The sequence below is a fragment of the Anarhichas minor genome, unplaced genomic scaffold (genome assembly GCF_050575085.1).
Source record: "Anarhichas minor isolate MPS153535 unplaced genomic scaffold, ASM5057508v1 ptg000051l, whole genome shotgun sequence".
NCBI lineage: Eukaryota > Metazoa > Chordata > Actinopteri > Perciformes > Anarhichadidae > Anarhichas > Anarhichas minor.
The window spans coordinates 7,253,773-7,268,341 of NW_027466497.1; the positions used below are offsets into that span (position 1 = coordinate 7,253,773).

At 45.9% G+C, this 14,569-nt stretch overlaps 1 protein-coding gene across 1 annotated transcript; it reads right to left on the bottom strand.

The window, feature by feature from the left end:
* Positions 1-590: 590 nt before the first annotated feature.
* Positions 591-11,311, bottom strand: LOC142972051 (uncharacterized). Its single transcript, XM_076112849.1, has 3 exons — positions 10,836-11,311; positions 10,361-10,447; positions 591-6,187 (listed from the first exon to the last, which is right to left on the bottom strand). The coding sequence occupies exon 3, from the start codon at positions 5,813-5,815 to the stop codon at positions 1,676-1,678; it is 4,140 nt and encodes a 1,379-aa protein (XP_075968964.1). The 5' UTR covers positions 5,816-6,187; positions 10,361-10,447; positions 10,836-11,311; the 3' UTR covers positions 591-1,675.
* Positions 11,312-14,569: the final 3,258 nt, after the last annotated feature.

The window sequence follows — 14,569 nt, forward strand, 5'->3', positions numbered from 1 at the left end:
CTGCTGTGGTTCAGCCTCGAGAAGGAAAACCTCCGTTCTTCTAAACGATCCGATTGGTGCAACGACGAACACATCTGCTACAACTCGTCCGTCTGTTTCACTAAGTGTGAGGATATGATTATAATACATGTACGTGAAGGTGAGGACGAGAAGGAATTAAAATAGTCAAAATTAATTTAGGAGCAGCTTGAATTAAGGCCGACTGGCACAATATTATCTGATTTAAGCGGCTGTAAATTCTGCATATGCTTTATAATAATGTCCAATAAGTTTAAGACATATTTGGTAATAAATATAGATAATATTTCATTGGTAGCCTTCTCATGAGAACATTTGAATCCTGTCAATAGAAAGGCGATATATATTTCGGAAAGTATTAAATTGAGCTTTTCTTTCAAGGAAATCCTATTTTCCATAAATGTAGTAATAAACTATAAAGTTTTAACTTTATAGTTTATTACACAATTCATAAAAATAAAAACCTTTTTAAACCCAAATTCAAAAGCACAAGTGTGAAATCACTTCTCTTATTTATCGCCACTAGAAAGGGAGCCTTCTGCTGTTAACATGAACTTAAACCAACAGCAGCATTTCAGATTTTTTGTTTTTTTTTATTTGATTTGAGGGTTTTCAACAACTCACTTTTAGGCAAAGAAAAGGATAGTAATTTAGTAATAATATTACATGTTTTAGTTTTACAGGGAGGAAAAGAAAGAACACGTCTGGACAGGACCTAAGTAATGAACTATGTGTACACGCTTATGTTACAGAAATTGGGCATAACTGTGGCAATGAGGGAGCAGATAAAAGGGAAACAATATCACATCGATACATATACTCGTCCCGCCGTTTTACAAAGATAGTCCCCCAACTCGTCCCCTCCCACCCACACAATACCAACGATGATAAAAGAAATGATACCTGGAGTAAAAAACAGCAAATAATCAATATATAATAAAATATAATACCAATTGTACAGTACACTCCGGTTATTTCTGTTGTCCTTTTTCAAATCCTCAACACATTAACAGTTTGAGTCGTGTTTGTTTCCTCCGTCCACGCCTCGTTAAAAAAATGACAAAAGTAGTGTACATTAAAAACAAGGTCAACACTGTTCCTCCTTCTGATTGACAGATGACACCTTTTACTCTCCATGAGGATTTCTAGGTTTCTCTTAAAAAGATCTATTTATCTCGAGGGCATCTCGGTATGAAAAATAAAAAGTGAGAGATTCTCCACCGGGGTAACAAATAAACACATACAGAGCAAGAGACACGGACTACACGGTTTAACTGTGAATAATGTGGAAACAATACACCGGTACTAAAAAGGTACCTCACGTCTACGGCCGTCTTCCAAATCCATAATTATGCGCAAAACACTGCTAATGGGGGAAAATAGAAGTTCCTCCACCTCAGGAAAAACGGACACAGATGAGGGCGGTTGTGATTTCTGGCCTTTTGAAGTCCGCTCTAATGAATCGACCACCGTTTGCTGCAGTAAGTTAAGGATACAGATGTGTTGGGGTGTTACGTAGTTACACTAAACCCTCCGTTCTCCCTCCTTGTTCTGTTAAAAACTTCTTGCTCGCTTCTTGGATTATTTAAAAAAAATAAAACATCAAAACAATCTAGTCTAGAAAACTGTTTTTTTTTTGTTGGTTTTTTTGTTGTTTCTACTGACTGTACTCAGTCAGAACTGTTGATCTCTCCGGCTGGACCAGAACCGGGACCGCTAGCTGGACTGGTGAATTGTCACTTTCCGCCTGGTCGAGTGGCGGGGGGGATTTCGTCTTCATCAGCGCCCAGCTCCCCGCGGCGGTCACCCCCCGGCAGCAGAACTTGTGGCGGTCCAGGAGCCCGGGGTTCCAGAAGCGGTGTCGGCACCGGCGGCATTGGAACGCAGCTTGTTTGAGGTGCTGGCCCCTGTGTTTCAAGGCTTTGTGTAACGAGCTGGTGCGCCTCCCGCACACCTGGCAGCGCAGACGGGCGTGGCGGCCCGAGCTCCTCGGCGGGTGCCGGACGGCGTGGTGGATCAGCAGGGAGCCCTGCTTGGCGTACGTGGCGCTGGGGCAGATGGGGCAGGGGAAGCGCTTGATGGGGACGTCCATCGAGGTGAGCCCCGTGACTCTGACGGCGCCGCCGCTCCACCACTTGACCCTCATCAGGCCGCCCTTCACCCTCAGCTGGGCCAGGATCTTCTTTTTCTTGAGCTGTGCCTGCAGTCGGCCCCTCCTCTTCCTCAGGACCAGCAGCTTCTTGCGGGTGTCTTTACTCAGGGGGACACCCACCAGCTTTCCGTCTCTCATGATGCTGTGGATCAGCACGCGCCTTTTTTTTTTCCTTTGCTTTCTTGTTTGTCCATGCCGCTTTTGGTAGTTTTTTGAGCGGTAGTGAAAAGGGTGCTGCAGCTGCTGCTGCGGTTGTTGTTGCGGTTGCGGTTGTTGTTGCTGTTGTTGCTGCTGCGGTTGCTGTTGTTGATGCTGCTGCGGCCCAGAGTTCCCTTGCTGCATATGAGATGACCCGGCGTAGTTGGAGCCTGATCCAGAATCATAGAAGAGTGGCGAGTACCCGGTGGGTTGGGGCTGGTTGACGCGCTGGCCGCTGCGGTCGATGCCGTGCTGAGACAGCTTGTGGCGCACCAAGCTGTTGGAGTAGGCGAAGGCTTTACCGCACACGTCGCAGCGAAAGGACTTCTCCAGGCCGACTCCGCCGCCGTGGATCGTCTGCTGGTGTGCCGTGAGGTGGAAATAGTGCCGGAATGACTTCCAGCACACGGTGCAGGTATAAAGCCTCTGAGAGGGGGTGCCGGACGTCGGAGACTTTTCTCCTTGGGAGCAGGTTGAGAAGTAGTCAGGGTTTCCCGAGGTGGCCACTTGGCTGATGGCGGCAGCAGCGGCGGCGGCAGCAGCACCTTTAACTCTCCTCCCCTGGCTGTCAATCTCACCTTTTCTGTGCAGCTTCCCGTGTCTCACCAGGCTCTGTGCGTAGGCAAACATCTTACCGCATAGATTGCATTTGTAGTTCTTCTGACCCGAGTGCACGGTCAGATGCTTGGTGAGGTGGAAAGGCTCGCGGAACATTTTGCCGCACACATCGCAGGCGTGAGGCTTCTCCCCCGTGTGGACGCGGTTGTGGCGCCGCAGGGTCTCCGCCCGTCTGAAGCGCTTGCAACAGATCTGGCAGCTGTACGGCCTCTCCGTCCCGTCCCCTGGGGGCGCGGGGCTCCTCCGCCTCCTGACAAGGTTGCTCGGGTCCCTCTTCTCTCGGGGCTTCCTCGGCCTCCTGGGCTTCGCGTGGGGCTGGCTCGGGTGGGTCAAAGGCATGGTGGACCCGTTGAGGCCCGACGTGGATGACGGTCCACCCATGTTACCAAACCCCAACCCCCCCAGCAGGCCTCCGATGATATCCCTCCTCTCTCCTTCCCGGCCTTCTGAGTTTATATCACAGGAGGCTGCGGCGGCAGCGGCGATGGCCGACATCGCGCTGCTGGTGACCTCGTCCTCCGAATCATCCAATAGGGAGGAGAGGGGAAGGTGTGGCTGCGGTGGTGGCGGCGGCGGTTGGTGGTGGTGGTGGTGATGGTGGTGTTGCTGCTGCTGCTGCTGCTGTTGCTGCTGCTGGCTCTGTGGGTGGGGGTGAAGAGTTGGAGCTAAAGGGGCCTTACGCAGAGTCTGGCTGCTCATTTCACTGGCTAGCGTACTCTCAGACGAGTACAGAGACGAAGGTTGCGATCGCCTGTAGTCATCGACCCCGCTGTTGTAGGACGACTGGCTCTGGTAGCGATTTCTGGAATAATCCGGTGCATACTTGTCATTAGTCATTGCTGCCCCATCGTTTGGGACTCCCACTCTGTCCCCGCTGCTTCCCATTTTGCTGCTGCTCGGGTTGGAGGACGAGCCGCTCCCTCCGCTGTTGGCCCGGTTTTTTGAGCTCCGGGGAGGTTTGCCGCAGGCGCCTGACGCGGCGTGGTTCAGAAGAGAGGTGCTCTCGCGGAAGCAACGCCCGCAAGCCGGGCAGCGGAAAGGCTTCTCGTCGTGAATCTTCTCGTGTCTCGTGAGCGACTCTCGCCGGTTGAAGGACTTTTGGCAGATGGTGCAGACAAAAGGCCGGTTTTCCGAGTGGGTGACGCTGTGTTGGATGAGGTGACCCCTCTTTTTAAATCTCTTCCCACACTCGCCACAGCAGAATATCCTCTCTGGACTGGGGGAGTTACAGTCCGACTTCCTGCTTTGGCTTTCTGGCGTCAAGCCGTGGCTGCGGAGATGCCGTCGAAGGCTGGAGAGGTGGGTGAAGGTTTTGCCACATTCACCACAGTGGTAAAGGGGTTCCGGTTCGGGCTGGCCGGACGAGCTATTACTGTGGCTGTCTTGGGATTTGGACAACTGTTGGTTACCGTTGGCTACAAGCACAGAGGTGGAGTTGGAGGAGGGAGGGGCAGACGAAGAGGAGGAGACTGTGGAGGACGACTGCTGCGAGGACGAGGAGAGGAGCGAGGAATGCGGCGGCTCGCCACTTATCCCGACACCCCCAGATCCTCCTCCCACGAGGCCCGATGAGGAGCTCTGACTGTGCCCACTCGAGCTGCTGTTGTGGCAGTTACCAACACTGCTGCTGCTTTGACTGCTGCTTTCCGATTTCCTCTGCGGCAGGTAGCCCGCCATCGCTTTCTTTCTCCTGCTCCCTCCGCTCGAGGCGGACGACGACGAGCTGTCCCCCGTCTTCGCGTCGTCCTTAGAGAGGGACAGGTGTAAAGGCAGTGGAAGGGGAAGGCCGGCCTCCTGCTGCATTAGTGACGCGATCTGGTTCGAGGAAAGGACCGGAATGCCTTGGAAATCAAAGCCACCCAGCGAGGCGGGCTGGGGAGCCGGGTGGAGTGGGTGCGGGTGGTGAGCGTGGCTGTGTGGATGAGATAAGGCGTGGGGGGTGAGCTGCTGCTGTTGCTGCTGAGGCGGTGGACCTGCGTGGCTGTGGCTGTGCGAGGAGTGGAGGGCCGGGGGAGGGGCCAGGGCCGAGTTTGACTCGGACCCCTGGCCCAGACCCAAGCCCAAGTGGTTGTGAGTGCCTTGCTGGACGAGGAACTGCTCGAGGCTGCTGTTGGTGGGGACGCCTGACAAGAAGTACTGGTTGGCGGCGAGCATGCAGCTGAACTGCTGGTGGAGGCTGCGGGGATCCGACTGGCCGACTAAGGGGACCGCAGTGCTGCCGGAGGGGTTGTTGGAGGCCGACGAGGGGGAGGGTGAGGAAGAGGGGGGACCGGGGGAGGGCTGGGGGACAGAGAGACCCGGATGCAGCGGCGGAGGCGGGGGTGCGGTCGTGACGACCCCGCCGATGACCCCCGCGCCGCCACCGCTGCTGCTCCCGCCAAAGTCAAACCGGCCCATCCCCGAGTGGAGCTGCTCCTGAGCCAGCGCAGCCTCGGCCGGGTGAAAGGGCCGCATGAACTGGGGGTACCCCGAGCTCCCGCTGCTACTGCTGCTCATCTTGCTGGACTTCCGGGAGCTGTGAGACGAGGACGACTGGCTCTGGTGGGAGATGGATGGGGGAGGGGCGCTCATCTTGGCGAACAACGACGACGAGTCGGCGAAGGCATTGCTCCGAGAGCTCTGGAGGGGTCCGAGGCCGAGGCCGGACAGGAGGCTCCCCGAGCCGTCGACGGAGGGCTGGTGCTGCTGCTGGAGCTGCTGTTGATGTTGCAGCTGGACCTGCTGCTGGTGGCTCAGTTGTCGATCCAACCCGAGGCCTTTGAACTGGTGGGCCTGGTGTCCACTCAGCATCTCTAAGATGTCCATGGGGTACTTGCTGAACTGGAACATCTTCCAATACAGCTGGGGGCAAAGTGCCACGTGGCCACAACTGCCACGTGCACCGAGCCTGTGATTGCTGGAACCAGCGGTGACCCCTTGTCAGGGGATTTTCAGAGGTAGTCCGGACCCCAAAAGGTCCAACAAACCGCTATAATCCAACAGAAGCCGATGCTTCAAGTGCTTCTGTAGGATGTTATATAAAAAAAGGTTCATAAATAGGCAAAAAAACTAAATCATACTAAAAAAATTAAAAAAGAGTCTGTAGTGTTTCTTTAAAGTCTTCCATAACCGTACGCTGATTTTATTTTTATGTCCGTTACTTCAGTGGAGCATGAACCGCTGCTTCACTGCCCGTCCGTCCCCTCATGGAGTTATTGGAACCTGAAGAATGAGAAGAGAAACAATAATGTCAGTTAGTGATTCGGCAACTTCATACGGAGCAGATAAACAAAACATTTTTTGGTACGCAGAGTTCAACAACACTGTGTTGCTCATTCCGGATGCTGAACGTCTCAAAGGGAACCGAAATAACAAGTCTGTTTACAACACATTGATTTAGCTGTAGATAAACAGCTTTTAATTGTATTTTTTAACGTTTGCCAGTACCGTATTTTCCGCACTATAAGGCGCACTTAAAAGCCTTTAATTTTCTCAAAAAACGACAGTGCGCCTTGTAATCCGGAGCGCCTTATATATGGATCAATTGGTTAATTGGTTGATCCATACTGGTTGTACACGACGCTCTGTCAAAATGTTTCAGTACGACTGGTAAACTACAAAGCCGCACCGCGGTAAACACCGGTACTGTGCTTACTCCTAGTCCAACACCACTTGTGTGTATAAAGACCCCAAAATGGCACCTTTCAAGAGACACGCTTACGACGCTATTCTATTCTATGCGCCTTATAATCCGGTGCGCCCTATATATAAAAACAGTTCTAAAATAGGCCATTCATTGAAGGTGCGCCTTATAATCCGGTGCGCTTTATAGTGCGGAAAATACGGTAAGTCTAATGTTCACTTCCTGTTGAGACCGTCAGGTGCTCCTGGTGCCTGTAGTTTTGACTGATGCATTACTGCATATTGCAAACTTGAAGGTTTTATTCCAAAAGGGTGGTAAGTGTTATACATCTCATTTTCAAAATAAAGTGTAACTGTAGTCACTGAAATCTAAACCTTTTGGCTAAAAATACATCTCAGCGGAAGAGGAAATTGCGTCCTCTTCGTACTGAACATCCACTCAGAGGCCCGATGAGAGAAAATATTTTTGTGTTGAAATCTTGTAAAGCGCTCGGGCCTTTTGGTTTGTTTGTTCAAACTGGTAAAATGTTATTCTTCAGCCGGATTTCTAATATCGGCCGCCTGAACCCAACGAACCAACCGCTGCTGTGAACTCATAACTCCACTGTGTGCAAGGGGTTTTCTTTAGTTCTTATAAATATACTAAATACAGTGTGGTTGTACAACTCGTCTCTTTCTGTTACTGTTTTCATGAGAGAGAGCAGCTTTAATCACATGAGTGTTAAGTTACGAGAGACAAAGCTGACAAATAATCACAGTAGGAATCAAGAAAATGTATCGGAGACAAAAAGAAGACGTGAAAAATCAACATTCATCACTGGTTTCCAATTATTAAACTGCAATTTTGTTGCAATAATTAGAAAATGTTATCGCTATACTGGTTGATGGGTACGATTCGACTGATATTTGTATCTTCACACTATATAGACACCAGTAGAGTGGCAGACAGAGCCGACAGAGGGGAAAGGAATGAGAGCGGTGGCTCAAAATGCCACACGACTCCTGTCCAGCTCCTGCTGGACAACATGGCCGCCGGTCGCCTCCAACACACACACACACAACTAAATGCCAGCTATAAAGAAGGTGGTCTGGTGGACAGCGTCTTTGTGTGCGAGAGCAAAACAGTGAATTCCTTCAGTCAAAAAAAGTAATCTGATATTTAGAGATTGACTTTTTCAATTAACTTCACTGATTATGTTCCTAATTTGATCTAAAAAAAATAAAAAATGTTTTATAACCAATTAGGGAGAAAATGTATTCATCTAAACGTGGGTGAAGCATAGAGAAGTACAGTTTGACACGGTTAACCGAAAGAGTAATATTCTGCTAATATTACACCAAGTGAGCTTCTACGACCGCAATTTTAAGACAAAACTAGATTTAAAAACTAGCTTTATACATTTGATTCAAAGCGTCTGAATACTGTTAATTATTTTGCAAAGATGAACACACAAAGACATCAACTCTAAGATGATAAACGATGCTTCTGTCTTTCACTGTAGGCAACAACAACCTGCTGCTTTTTCCTCCCCGATCAAAACAATAGCGACTCCAGACTGTTCTAGTGTCTGTCTAGCGTCAGTGATGCGTCTTTCTTTTTTAAAGACGGAGGTTAACTCTGACCTTCCTCTCCCCCGAGACAGAAACCAGAGAAGCCAAACATCCGTATATGTGCCGTCACATCTACGTACAGAGTGCAGGCGGATCCTGTGTATGGAGAATACTCATATAAAGGGCATCCAAGTGTAAGGCCAAACCAACCATGTTGTGGTTTTGTAATTCAATGAAGTAAAAAACTAAAACAACCTAAGAAACTACAAGAAAAGGATAAAAAAAAAACGTCACTTTTGCAGATTTTGACATCAATTCATTTCTCAGTACGCAGCATGAGGCCGTCACACTGGTCTGGAGTTTCCTTCTTGCTCTCTGCCGGACGAACTAGTTCACACCTGTTACACCAGGTGAGTGCAGGTAACTCGGCTGGTCGGACAGAAAACCAGCAGGGCCGAGAGTCTGCAGGTTTTGTTCCCGACCGATTAGTTCTCTTTGAACCAGACGACGGGAAAAAGTTGCATTTAAAAAAAAAATATATTAGACTCCGAGGTCTCTCTGCGAAACGTGACCGCCCGTCCAGTGATGCACGAAGACTTCCCTCAACAGACCGACCTCGGATTTGTTCAATGGGAAAACTTTGTTGCAACACTTTAGTTGTTGACCGATTGTTTCCTCCTAACGGCGTGCGATTCTTAGCGACCGCCTTTCAAGTCTGTTTGGTGTGGTTTGGTTGGTGAAAAAAATAAAACTAAACCTTTCTACCTTCAAAAAACAAACAAATAAATGAATGTTTGACAGCGAGTAGAAACAAAGAGCCGTAATTATATTTCCATTAGGTTTTGTTATCTGATGTTGAAGTACAACTGGTGTGAGGGGTATGGTACCTGTAACTAAAACCTTTGATTTACTTTTCTGACTGAAAACATTAAGAGGGAATTCATTTATAATATTCTCTCATTGATCCTGCGACATCAAAATAAAATACAAATAGTAAATGCACCGATAGACATCTGTCCGATACCGACTATAAACAGCTGGATTGGGTATCAATGACAATGGAATTAAATTCTATGTTTATATACAATATTTACTGGAATTTTAACCAATTTGTTACCGCATTAAAAAAGGTTTACACACAAAAATGATTTAAAGATTCTGTACAAAGTTGCTGGTGTCTGATTTATTATCGTAATATAAAATTAATTAATAACAAAATATATATCAGTCTTTAATGGTTCTTTTTTGTTTAACAAAGTTAGGAAAGCAATGTTTAAGTCAAGTCTGACGCTGAAGAAACTTCACATCGTCTTTAACATTTATTTGTCACCAATCTGTGTCTGCTAATGACGCTTTCTCTACTACATGATGACAAATTTACTATCTTACAAAGTAAATCAAAAAAGAGCCAATGTAGCAGTGACGAGTGCATTTGAAGCATTACGGGGAAGACATTTAGGAAATATGATCTTAGCATCAGTATCGGCCACCACAGCACAGCTTCCTAACAGTCGGCATTAGTTTTAAAAACACCTGCTGATAAAACTATTTCCTCTGTGAGGAAACAAGTCTAACTCGTATCCAACATACAAAAAAAAGCACAACAATCACAGCATCACTGTGTACAGCAGGTTTCTCAAGTTATTACTCAATTTTCAGGTCGGCAAATATTTTGTTGTCATGCGACGTATGACATACTGCAGGAGCTCAACATGGATTCTAGTGCAATAATAATATATTTCTAATTAATTTACTTTATTACAGTGTCACAGACATCTAAATATATCTATGTTTTATTCAACAATTACTTTAACTATGTATAAGTACTTGGATCAGTACACTAGTGATGCTCCTACAGTAGTGACACAATATCAGAGCAGCTTGTTTATTAAAGTCACGTGTCTTTCATTTAAAACTTATAGAAAGTAGAATGCAACTTTTCAGATTAGAGGAAAACAAATCTTTGAAAACTTTTTACACACAATCAGTGTTTGCAAAAAACAAGCCTCCACTGAGTGATCAGGTGCATGTTTATTAGCTGGATCTCCATGAAGAAAACACTTATTCTGCCGGGAGGAGCACACGAGTGACACACAGGAGCTAATTAAACTAACTTAAACAGTTAGGTTGACACAAGGAGGAGCGTGATTGCATGTTGTTTATTTTTTACCCCCCCCCCACACACACACACACACATCTTACCGGCTGATCCACAGGTCTGAAGCTCCCACGCAGCTGTTCGTGGGGGTGAAACGGTCCGCGGACAACCGGTGACTTTAGGCCGACAGACTGAAACAGATGTGCCGATGAACGAGAAGGTTAAGACGGGTACAAACTCACCAGCGCCTGCTTAGCATCCATCGATCAACTCAGCTAGCGTAACGTTCAACCAACTGACAAAATGTTGCACTTTAACGGTCATGATTTGTGCCTCATTTAAATAAAAACACAGACACACAAAGAGGTTTTTTTTTTTTAAATTAAGCTACAATGTGTGTACTAATAATAATAATACTGATAAGCATCACTAAACTGCCCTAAAGGAAGGTATCCCGGTTGCATGGCATAACGCTAGCTAGCTTAGCTCGAGCGCTTAGCTTAGCTAGCTCGGCTAGCTAGCAAATTAGCCAACTCTAAAGGGCTTTTGTTTTTGTTGTTTTTCGTTTGTTTTCTTTACCTTGTAGCATATGACGGCTAGGTGCACACACACAAGAACAAGCTCAGAGACACGGGAGTAAAAGTGCGAAAACATCGAGCACGCAGTGTGTCAGCGGGGCCTTTTTCTTCATCCATGGAAAAACACCGTGAAGGGCCTCTGGTTCTCCATCGGGCTGCTTTTTTTCACCCGCTAACAAAAACTAGTTCCCCCCGATATGTCCATTGTCTTTCCGCCTCTGGTGTCACTGCTCCACCGGCTCAACGCTCCGCTTCACCGAGAGAGGAAAAAAAAAAAAAAAAAAGCAGCTTCTTTTGTTTTGTTTCCGTCGTGTTTTTCCCTCTTTTCTCCTCCTCTGTGTTTTCCGCCCCGTGTCAGATTTAGGTGTCCCCCCCTCCAGCACCACCACTCCTCCTCCTCCTCCTCTGTGGAGACGACGGCGGCTCCTCCGATGCTGCTGCTGCTAGCGTTAAAATGGTTGTTTCCTGTCTGCATAATGGTTCCGGGTAGAGCCGGGAACAGGTCGGTCTGTCCAGCCGCGACCACTAAAACAAAACCACCTATTGCACCTTTTTCCTGTTCGCAAAAATATGGATTCAATCCTGCATGATGCTCATGAATAAATAAACCCTGTGTGTGCGTGCGTGCGTGTGTGTTTTCATTCCATTCTAAAAAAAGACAACAGTGCATTCTGACACTGAAGTGTGTGTGCGTGTGTGTGTGTGTGTGTTTTCTCACCAAATGTGTGAAATGTTAATGAGTCAATTAAAGGATATCATTACGGCGCATGCTGCATAACATTACAAGGTGTGTGTGTGTGTGTGTGTGTGTGTGTGTGTGCCTACTGCCTAATTTGCATTCAATTAAAGTTATTATTACAGTCTCTCTGACTGTCGCCGGCGTGTGGGTGTGTTTTAATGTGTACATCTGGCTGTTTACTTTGCGCGCGTGTGTGGTAGAGACAAAATATTGAAAAAACTATTTGGGTACCAAGTAATACACCTGATGGGTTATATTTTTATTCCGTGTTGTGGGAATATTAACACTATAGTAATAACAATATTCTGTATATTAAATGAATAAATAAAAGCTCAAGAGGACTAGTAAAGGGACAAATCAAACTAAATCTATTCATTGTCTGTTGAGCTCTTACATCCATAAAAGTATTGATCGTTTCTCCACTTCTTACATAAATATTTTACATTTAAAGTGTGGCATCAAACCAGTTTAAAGGGCACACGAGGTGTCAAGTAGACAGCAGTGAATTTGGGCCCGCCTTAATAACGATGGTCTCTCTCTCCTGGGATTCTCCTCACTTTCTTAATTTAAGGGCCCTAATGAATTTAATAATTTGGGGGGAGAGGTGTTGCTCCCCTGTGCAGAGCCTCAAATTGCTCCCTTGGGTGTAGAAACACCAGAAACACAATAGTTGGCATCGACACACACACAAGCTTACTTTTGGGGCAGTTTGATTGAATGAGAAGATATTAAAGCGATGAAATGATAAATCAATCAGTTGATCAGCAGATTTTGGCTAAAATGTCCCAAAAAAAGTGTTAAACATAGTTAATTTGTCGACTCAACACTCCCAAACCCAAAGATACAATGTCATAAACAGAAAAAAGCAGCAAATCCTCACATTTTTCAAACACTTTTCTGTCAAAAAAAAAAAAAGAGTCAAATTGCATCACAAAAGACACAAACAAGGTTTAGTGGGATTTTCTTTAATTGTTATTATCAATTAAACAGTATGGTTTCTACAAACGCAAGAACCGATCACCGATAACAAAAAGGGTTGCACATCTGTGAGACCTTTGTTTGGATATTCTTGGAAATAGACGTATAAGGGGATGTAATAAATAAATGTATCATACAATTTGAGGTATGCAGAGTAGCTTTGAGAATACAAATATGCCCATGCCCCCCCCCCCCCAGTGGTTAACACACTCATACACGCAGTTTTATCAGGGGGGGGGGGGGGGGGGGGGGGGGGGGGGGCAATTAACTGAACGTGGATTACAACATCTGTATCAGACCTTTGGAGGTATGAGGAGAGATGAGACATTAAAAATACAACGGAATTTTCACATCACTTACATGTCAGCACCCCCCCCCCCCCCCCCCGCCCTCTCTTTCTCTTCTAAAAGTTTAAAGATGTTTTCATTGTAAAAACCACGGAGCCTGTCCAGTCCTGTTAGCCAAAGGCAAGTCACGATACATTCTCCTCTACGACACTCTTCAGCAGCAAAAAAAAACAAAAAAAACACTGCGATGCAACTGTGAAGACGCCGTCAATACTGTGTCTACCTTTTTGTGCCTCCTTAGAGTTCTGGTTGTTCAAAATCGCCTTTTTTTGCTGATACATATTCAGCAAAGACACAAACTCGTCAACCGAGTGATTCGTGACGTCACAAACGAGCCACTCGGCTGTTTCACTTCTATTTCAATACCAACAAAAACTCGACACAATGTAACAAGCCTTCGATAATTTACACTTTCAAAAGTCCTCGCTTTGGTGAAGGTAGCTCAACAAGGAAAGCTGTGATGATCATCGTCCTTTTTTTCTTACATTTTTCTTCAATTAAACGATGACAGGCCTTTAAAAAAAAAAAAAAAATGTCATCACAAGTTGATATGAACACGTTAACGACGGGCAACTTGGGCCTTTTAAGTCGTCTTTGTGACCCGAAGTTTGGTCAAAAATGAGGTTTCAGCATTCCTAAGAAGAAGAAGAAGAAGACACTGAGAGACACACAAATTAAAACGGACGCATGTACATTTACACACATACGCAGCGTGACATCATAAATCAGCACTATGACATCATCGCCTTCTGACATGCGGTTTCCTCTTTTCTCTTTGATTGCATCCATCAGCTCTGTTTGTTTAGAGAATACAAATGTTTGTTTTTTCTTCTTTTCGTTTCTTTTCCACGAGAAAGTTTGAATAGTGAAAAATTCAGGATTATACATTAAAATTCACAGAGATTTAAAAAAATAAATACATGTTTGAGTAAAATGGAAATAAATAAAATCGTGATAAGAGCGTTCATCGTCTGATCAAGGGGGACATCTTTACATGTATGATCATAAAGCATTACCATGAGCACATGTATCGTAGTTAAAGACTGAAAATGGCCGTCAGGAAGCTTCGCCCAGTAATCAATCACTTTCAGTCTTTATCGAGGAGAAGCTGAAAACCTCAAACAAGGCCTCACAAGTCCCTAAAAACCACATTAAGGAGAGATCCAGCCTGAAAGGCTAGAAGGTCCATCTCACAGCCAGAAAAATAATAGGTACAAAATATGACATCATCATGGCAGCTCCGTCTCCTAAAAATAACGTTCCCATGCAACAAAACTGTGTTGTGAATTACATTTCAAAGGAAATGTATTTTTGTCGCTGAAACATAACCAAGTAGTACTTTTGTTGAACAATCAATTTCGTAGTAATTTTAAGCCAAACCATGTTTTTTTTGCTAAACCTGACCAAGTCGTTATATAGCGGGTTTCATTTTGTTTCTATTGAAGAGTGAAGCCAAAGCTTCATGATTTAAACTTGCATTCTCTCTTCTGACCACCAGGGGGCGACTCCTCTGGTTGTATAGAAGTCTGAGAAAGTGACTCTACTTCTCTCTTGATTTATTACCTCAGTAAACATTGTAAACATGAGTTTATGGTCTCAATCTCTAGTTTCAAGTCTTCTTCAATACAGCATGATGTTCATTTCGTACATTATGGTCCATTTAGAGTCAAA